The sequence below is a fragment of the Triticum aestivum genome, chromosome 7A (genome assembly GCF_018294505.1).
Source record: "Triticum aestivum cultivar Chinese Spring chromosome 7A, IWGSC CS RefSeq v2.1, whole genome shotgun sequence".
NCBI lineage: Eukaryota > Viridiplantae > Streptophyta > Magnoliopsida > Poales > Poaceae > Triticum > Triticum aestivum.
Genome location: NC_057812.1, coordinates 124,608,556 through 124,617,549, shown reverse-complemented (window position 1 = coordinate 124,617,549; position 8,994 = coordinate 124,608,556). Strand labels below are relative to the sequence as shown.

The window sequence follows — 8,994 nt, the reverse complement described above, 5'->3', positions numbered from 1 at the left end:
GGCCGTCGACTCCCTGGGGTGGCGGGCCGGGAACCGCGCTGCGCGCACCGATGGCCTGTTCGTCGTGTCCGCATGGCCCGCGCCGCCCTCCGCGGCTGCGCCGCCGTTCGTACGCCGTCGCGGCTGCGCCATGGGGCCCTGGCCTGGTCTGCGTGGTCAGCTGGAGCAGCAGCACGATCAGCATGGCCCCACCAACATGCGTGGCCGCGCCAGAAAAGGGAGGCGCAAAAGAAAGCCAAAGCAAGCTTTGGCGGTAGCACAGACGGGCAGAGCCTCTGTCGCTACAGGAGATGACGGAGATGCGCGAAGGACGCCTGTCGGTGGCCCCTCGGCTGCTCCAATCCCCAGCGTGGAGCCAGGCCACGAGCCAAGTGGCACGCCCCCATTAGTGTTGAACACTCCGGAAGGATCCCGGGATTTGAATCTCGCACCATCGGATGCCCCCGAGGCAGATAGCGTGGGCCCTGTGTCTGTTGCTTCGGATCCGAGGAATTGTCGGGAACTGCCCGATATGCGCGTGGGACCAGCCTCACAGCCTGTGCCGGCCGGCTTGTCGGGGCAAAGTGGCGTCTCGCCTGCCCTCCCACCTGATGATGGCCTTGTCCCCGCTGACCGGTCCTCCGGGCCCCATGCGCGCGCCGTGGTTGGAGGAGAGGAGCACCCCACCTCGTGCCCAGCCCCCCAGGCTAGGGCCTCTCTACCGCCCCAGGCCCAGCCCATCGAGGACCCTGGGCTCTCGCCCCAGGTGACTATTCTGCAGAGGCCACAAACCCCAATCACCGCAACGGGACCCAACATGGAGGCCTGCACGCCTGCGCGTGCCCAACAGGGGACGAATCTGCCTGCTGCCGAGCGCTTCGCATCCCCGCCGATCACCATGCGCCGATCCCGTGCTCGTCCTGCTGCGCCAAGTTCCCTAACGCTGGGGGAATTTGTGGCCGCCGCCACCAAGCACATTGCTGCGGCCCTGCCGACGCCTGGGAGGAGGCCGCGCAGGCCCCTGAACTTCTCCCCCCGTCGCGGCCGCTCGGCTGCCTCTGCCCACCCGGCAGCGCCGCCACCCACAGCCGAGAGACGTGCGCAGGTCCAAATCCTGCGCACCCTGGGGATCATTGGGACGAATCAGAAGATCACCCCCGCCGAGATGAAGGCCTACGACGGCATGTTTGCGATGCCCATCCCGCTTGAGGTGCTCAAGGCCATGGCCGCGCTGGTCGATCGCGAGATCCCAGCATGTCTATCCAGCCTGCCGATCGCGCCAGCACGTGTCGAGGTCACCTGCACAACCTAGGCAGCACCTGCCCGCTCCCCGTCGATCCACTGTCCATGGATCACGGCCTTAAGATTGCTGTATGGAATGTGCGCGGTCTGAATTCGCGGAGCCGGCGCACAGCCATTCGCTCACTGTTGGACACCACCGCTGCCTCCATTGTATGCTTGCAGGAAACTAAGATGGAGTTACTTTGTTCGTCTGTTGTTCTTGACACCCTCGGTTCAGAGTTCGATGACCACACATACCTCCCAGCTCTTGGCACACGGGGCGGCATCTTACTGGCTTGGAAGAGCAGGGCCGTGACCATCACGGACCCGTTGTTCACCACGAATGCCCTCTTGGCCAGAGTGGCCACGGCCTCGGGCACCCCTTGGTGGCTCTCTGTCGTGTATGGACCTCAAGACGACGCGGACAAAATTGCGTTCTTGCTTGAGCTGCGGGAGATTCGTGTGGCCTGTCCCGGGCCATGGATGCTTTGCGGAGACTTCAACCTCATCCTGCGCGACGAGGACAAGAACAACGGCAACTTAAATCGTCGTATGATGGGTAGATTCCGCCGCCTCGTCAATGACCTTGCGCTTAAGGAGGTCTACCTCAACGGGCGTCGCTTCACGTGGTCGAACGAGCAGTCCCCTCCCACTCTTGTGCACCTGGACCGTGTGCTCTGCACCTCGGACTGGGAGGATGCACATGGCGAATGTCACCTTCGCTGCCTTGCGACGGTCATCTCGGACCACTCCCCCTGCTGCTGGACTGCTCCCCCATGCCCACGGCGCATAGACGATTTCATTTTGAGGACTTTTGGTTGAGGCTTGATGGGTTCCACGACACGGTGGCTGCGGCTTGGGGCTCGGTCCATGACCCGGACCCCTTCCATCGATTGATGTTGCGCTTCCAGGCCATGGCGCGCAGGCTTACCAGCTGGAGTGCCAAGACGACAGGCAGTATCCGCGACAAGTTGGCCATCTCTCGGGAGCTCATATCGCGCTTTGACAAGGCCCAGGAGGATCGAGCTCTCACCCAGGAGGAGGATTGGCTGCGAAAGCGCCTCAAGGTCTCGTACCTTGGCCTCGCTTCGTTGGAACGCACCATCGCCAGACAGCGCGCCCGCATCGCCACGCTCAAGGAAGGCGACGCTAGCACGGGATTCTTCCACCGGCAATGCTCCTTTCGTCGTCAGAAGAACCGGATCTTTAGCTTGGCCGTGGATGGGCACACGGTCACCGACCAGGACGCGATGGCGCAGGCTGCTTTTGAGCACTTTGACGAGATCCTGGGCACGGCCGTCGACCGCGACCTTACGCTCAACTTGGAGGGGCTCATTGAGCCTTGCGATCTGGCGAGCCTGGACGCTCCCTTCAGCGTGGAGGAGGTATGGGACGCGATCAAGCGCCTCCCCGCTCGCAAGGCACCGGGGCCTGACGGCTTCACCGCGGAGTTTCTGCGAGCTTGCTGGACCATCGTTCGACAGGACCTTATGGATGTCTTCCAGCAGCTGTTCGAGATGCGGGGCCGTGGCTTTGGCAAGCTCAACCAAACCCTCATGACCCTACTGCCCAAGCGCGCCGACGCCCAGCAGCTTCGTGACTATCGCCCGATCTGCTTGATTTATATCGTGGCCAAGATATTCACCAAGGTCCTGTCTCTGCGGCTTGCCCCCAGATTGGATAGCTTGGTCAGTCACAACCAGAACGCGTTCATCACCGGCCGGAGCCTCCATGATAACTTCATCCTCGTGAGGCAATCTCTCAAAATGCTGCACCAACTCGGGGCTCCGCGGATCATGCTCAAGCTCGACCTCACGCGCGCCTTTGACTCCATATCTTGGACATTCCTCTTTGAGGTTTTGCGCCAATATGGGTTCGGGGACAGATTTCGGGAATGGCTTGCGATCCTGTTATTGACGTCCAGCACCCGTGTCATGATGAACGGCGAGCCGGGCCCCCCGATCTGGCACCGCTCGGGCCTGCGACAGGGCGACTCCATGTCCCCCCAGCTGTTTGTTCTCGCTGTGGACATGCTTGGGCGGCTGATGCGCCGCGCGCTCAATGCCGGCATACTGCAGTAGTTGCATCCCCGACGCCCGATCCCGGCGATCTCCCTCTATGCTGACGATGTGATGCTATTCTGTCATGCCACGCCGGAGGACGTTGCTGCCATCAAGGGTATCTTGACCCTGTTCGGCAAAGCGAGCGGGCTGCAGGTTAACTATGCGAAGAGATCTGCCACCGTTGCACGGTGACATGCAGGAACATGAGGTGATCGCCCAATTGGGTTGCCCGGTGGTGCAGCTTCCCATCACTTACCTGGGCATCCCGTTGTCGATGCGACGGCCTTCCGCCGCCCAGTTGCAGCCCCTCGTCGATACGGTGGCTGCCCGGCTTCCTACCTGGAAGGCGTGGCTCATGAACAAAGCCGGGTGTCTTGCCCTTGTCAAATCAGTCCTCAACGCAATACCAGTGCACCAGCTGCTCGCGTTCGCTCCCCCAAAGAAGACGCTCAAACAATTGGCGAAGATCCAACGAGGCTTCTTGTGGGCTGGGCGGGCCGTGGCCAACGGTGGCCATTGCCATGTCAACTGGAGCCGTGTGTGCCGACCTGTCGCGTATGGTGGGCTGGGAGTCCGAGACCTGGAGCGCGCTGGTCTCGCGCTACGGTTGCGATGGCTGTGGTTCGCCCGCGTCGATCCGGACCATGCTTGGCAAGGTCTCGATCTGCAGTTCTCACACGAGGAGCGCGCGCTCTTCTTCGCCTCCACTACCATGATCATTGGAAATGGCTCGACGGCGCTTTTTTGGGAAGATCGCTGGATTGGCGGGCAGTCTGTAGGTGAGATAGCTCCCCTACTCTACCAATGCATTCCCAAACGTCGACGCAAGGCCAGGACGGTGGCAGAAGGGCTGGCAGGTAACTCTTGGGCACATGATATACAAGGGGTCCTGGGTCTGCACGAGATCGGACAATACCTGCTGCTATGGCAGGCTGTGTGCCACACCATCGTGACGAACGAGCCGGATCGCCTGCTCTGGAGGTGGACCACCAATGGCATCTACTCGGCGCGCTCGTGTTATGCGGCCAGTTTTCAGGGATCCACACGGAGCCATTCTTGGAAGCTGGTATGGAAGAGCTGGGCGCCTCCACGGGTAAAATTTTTCCATTGGCTCGCCGCCCAGGATCGCTGCTGGACCGCTGAAAGGCTTGCGCGACGTGGCTTGCAGCATCACCCTCGATGCCTCCTCTGCGACCAGGCCTTGGAAACTATCCAGCACCTGCTGCTGACATGCCCCTTTGCACGTCAGACCTGGCACCTTGTCCTTGATTGGTTGCATATTCCGGTCCAAATCCCCGATCAGGAGCACACGGTCACGGAGTGGTGGCTGAGCGCGAAAGAGCTCGCGCCGCCGGCGCATCGGAAGGCCCTCAAATCCATCGCGCTGCTTGTGCCCTGGATGCTATGGAAGCACAGGAACGCGTGTGTCTTCGACAACGCCACGCCATCCATCGAATCCCTAGTGGATAGGATCAAGGACGAGGCCCGGTGTTGGGCTAAAGCAGGAGCCCAGGGACTTCGGGTTGTTCTGCCCACAACCTGGGATGTCCACTGATTTTGTGCTTTTCTTTGTACTGCTCACCTCCTAGGAGGATTGTTCTACCTTTTCCATGAAATGAAATGCAAAGGTCCTTTGCGTTTTCTCGAAAAAAAATACCCAAAACTTCTATGAAATTGCTTGCAAATATTTGAATCTTCATGTTTCACGAACCAGTTCCCTTGCAAGTGATTTGTTTGTGGCATTTACCGCATGTCCACTAAACACTTTCCAATGCAATAAGCCAATAATCATGTGCTGCATGTCTTACTGATATTTCTTGCTTACACATCACTGATTCTCCTGTCATGCAGTATTGGTAATGTCCAAAAAGTAGTTGATGCACGGAAAGGGAGCATGGAATTAGCATTAGCAATGGTAAGTTTTTGGAATTTCCTGTATGTACAATACTTAAAAGCTTGTAATCTTTTAGGTTGTATATTCCTGGACTAGAGTGCTTTTGAAAACTCTAGTCCATCCATCCATTTGAACTTCAAGAAGCAAGCAATGATTTGAATATTTGATATGTATAGTTTTGAGTTTGCGTATATGTGCATATGAATACTCTTTGTTATCATCAAGCTTGTATTTTTACCAGAAACTGTAGGAGAGGCCCTGACGATGAAATTTTATAGATAAAATATACACAAAAGCTTGTATGTCTTTGGACAACAAAATTACAAATGCATAATGTTGTATAAACACCTAGTTCGCCCAAAGCTTATAACTAGAGCATCTAAAATGGCAAAGTCTGGTCTTAGTTGTTGGGTTTAATTTTGTAGCTATTATTTTATCTTGGACAGGTGCAGCTCTTACAAATATTCTGCATTCGAACAGTTCAAGTTCCATGTGATTATTTATTTATTTAAATATTCAATTCAACCTGGAAGGCTGAAACCCTGTTTATCTTCTTACATTCCATGCACATTCTAATGCTTGTATTTTACATTTGGGCTGCAGCTCCTTCCATTTATTGCGCTGTTAGCTGGAGTTGCTGTCTGGTATGGGATCAGAAAGTCTATTCATTGTTTATCGTACAAAATATAACTCGCTGAATGTAATACTAGTTTTATTTATCTTGCTGTGTAGGTGTTATCTCTCTCCTTCAGATATCATGAAGAACCAGCCACATCTGCTTGTGATTGGAACTGGTTCTGCTTTTGGATATTTGGTTGTAAGTTCCTTTTTTGTTGTTGGGTTCCTTGACCCTGACTTGCTGAGTAGTTTGTAATATTGAATAATGTGCTTTCATATTTACGATATTGGTTCCTGGCTTCCTGCTAAATCGCACGGTGTCTGTCTACTTTTCCTTCTAAAACACAGTATGTTGCATGTATAATTATGCATTGCGAAAAGAAGGAAAAAATGTTAGGGTTCACAAGCTTCATATTATTTGCATGTTGGATGTCTTTTTTACTTCTAGATGTTGATCCAGTGCACCACAGACCGACTGCCTTCCAAAGAGCAGGCGATACCTTTTTTTTCACTTGCCATGGATTTAACTCTGAACTGACCAAGCATCAAACATCCAGACGAAATGATTGTCCTAGTGCTGTTATCTTGGTAGTTCCGGTTATTCTGAAGCTTATTGCTTTCGGTATAATTCTGATTTCAACATAATTTTTTTCTAAATTATTGATTCGTGTAGATATGATCTAGTATCACTTAATCTAAAACTTATTGCTTTCAAGACTCCCATTCTGTGATTTGAGATTATTGACTCAGAAATGTTGACAGACGGTGTGTAAGTCGAGTTATCTCTGGGAAACTGGATAGTTCCGTTATCCACCTGGACATATGGAATTCATGGCAAAAGCACATAATGACTTGGATATGACACATGGGCAAGCAAATCACCTTACAACTAACATAGACTCGCAGATTGAACTCATGTTCTGTGCTGCATGCAGTGGCGCTCCATTTTCTGAATAAGCATCTAATGGCACTCAGTTCCTCCATGTTATTTGTGCTATTGCATCTAATGGGTTTCATCGATTGACTTGAAAGTGGCATGCATAGCACATAAACTAAACTATGATCATTCTTAATTTTTTCTGGAATTGCTACTATTTTTCCATAATATAAATGAACTTGCCATGCGTGGACAGGGAAGGATGATACTTGCTCATTTGTGTGACGAGCCCAAAGGTCTAAAAACAGGAATGTGCATGGTATGTCTATGTTGTGTAGTGCATGTTTTCGCTCTGCTACATACAAAGTGTAAGAATAATTCAAAATAATGACTAAATATCTCTTATTTCAGGCTCTGGTGTTTCTTCCTTTTGCTATCGCAAATGCTCTCACCGCAAAGATTAACGACGGGTAAGTTTCTTTATGCTTGCCGCGCCTAGTATTGCTAAATTGGAACTGTACCTTTGTGCAGTTAAGCTAAACGATGCATCATTTTTATTGACAGGACTCCTTTGGTTGATGAGCTTTTGGTTATTCTTCTGTATTGTGCAACCTCAGGTGAAGTACCGCACTCCAACATTTAGTTTGAGATGTCCGTCTCAGCTGAATAGCTTTGCATCTTTCTTGCAACCTAAGTGACACATATAAATGTCCAACCATCTCATGTCTTGTTTATTTGTAACAGTGGGTCTTTACATGCATCTCGCCATTTCGGTTTGTCATGAAATCAAGGATGCTCTTGGAATCTATTGCTTCAGGTCTGGAAATCTCACATGTTCTTTTTTAACACAATGAAATCTCCTGTGTCATCTTACCATTCTGAAAAGACCATATCTAACACCACCTTTTACTGTTTCACAGGATAGCCAGAAAAGAGGCTTGAATTTGCCTGAATCCTTCCATAGGAAGCATTCTGCCTTCCAGACATTGTCTGTCTGCATTCAGAAGTCTAACGTTACAACAACGCATAGCCATGGATGCTCAACGAATCATGTCTTTGTAACTCGATGGCCACCGATTATTCATCATGTTAAATGCAGATTTGTGTCAAGTAGCCTATGTACATGTGGTGCGGTCGGTGTATACATCATGGGTAGGGAAGCGGTAGCTTTTCTTTACTTAAACTAGATGGTGGGATGACCGTTGTTTGTAAGATTGTGTTCCAAGAGAATTCTTTTGTGGGGTGCAAAGCCTAGTCTCGCCAAAGTTTTTCCCTTTTCTTTTGAGAGGAGTTAATTACCGTATAGCGAATGTAATTTTGGGTGGTGCGAGCCGTCTTGTGAAACTAATTTACATGGCTTGTAGGTTTCCTTTTAGAACAAGTTTAGTAATGCCATATGCGTGCTAAAAAGTCCCTTCGTTTTAGAATACAAGGTGTATGGATATCGTACATCTAGTGACTACTAGCTGAATGCCCGCGCGTTGCCATGGAATAGCACACTTTTATTTTTTAGGTGCCCATTATGTTATCCATCTCTTGCTATAACTCCGTCATGTAGAAATACAATGTGTATTGTCCCTTCTTTCCTCACCCTTGAATGTCCTTGGAATTTTTCACAACTCCATCTATGATGTGTCATCGCTTCGAAATAAGTTGACAGGATGGCAACTATAAAAGGCAGATTTTGGTTCTCCATTTCTCCAACTATCCAACCCTCACCTCCACCACCCACCACTCTATTGCACAAATGTAATAGCAAAGAAAAATTCTTGTAGCAAAATTTTAAATGTATACTATATTTTTCATTTACAAAACCGAAACTATTGCAAAATGATTTTAACCGCAGATTCGACATCATCATTTTCACATCATATACTCCCTCCATGCCAAAATATAGTGCGCCTGCGTTTTTTGAGGTCCAATTGACCATAAATTTAACCAACAAGATCGACTGCGGCAGGAGAATTTTTTTTATAATTGAAAACTTATTTTTAATACGAATTCACTGGTATAATTTTTGCTCTCGCCGCAGTCTGTCTCGTTGGTTAAATTTAATTATGGTCAAAGTTGAAGCACGGGAATAGATGAAGCACTATATTTTGGAACCAAGGAAGTATAATACAACATGTTAAATAAAGGTTAATCTAGACAAGAATTGTCAGACAAGCTATAGTTAATGTGAACAAGTACTTTTTTCTGCAACTCCATCTATGATGTGTCATCGCTTCGCTCGCCATTACCTATATGAAGTAAATTGTTAGGATAGTAACTATAAATGCACC

General features: G+C 50.6%; 1 protein-coding gene across 1 annotated transcript in view; it reads left to right on the top strand.

Annotated features, from left to right (window-relative positions):
• Window positions 1-7,961, top strand: part of LOC100415864 (choline/ethanolaminephosphotransferase 1) — a 13,909-nt gene extending 5,948 nt beyond the window's left edge. The window contains exons 11-18 of the mRNA XM_044573612.1: window positions 5,175-5,238; window positions 5,821-5,861; window positions 5,950-6,034; window positions 6,969-7,031; window positions 7,124-7,182; window positions 7,277-7,329; window positions 7,457-7,529; window positions 7,633-7,961. Coding sequence (XP_044429547.1) covers window positions 5,175-5,238; window positions 5,821-5,861; window positions 5,950-6,034; window positions 6,969-7,031; window positions 7,124-7,182; window positions 7,277-7,329; window positions 7,457-7,529; window positions 7,633-7,654 — 460 coding nt within the window. The 3' untranslated portion in view covers window positions 7,655-7,961. The remainder of the gene's footprint in view (window positions 1-5,174; window positions 5,239-5,820; window positions 5,862-5,949; window positions 6,035-6,968; window positions 7,032-7,123; window positions 7,183-7,276; window positions 7,330-7,456; window positions 7,530-7,632) is intronic.
• The last annotated feature ends 1,033 nt before the right edge of the window (window positions 7,962-8,994 follow it).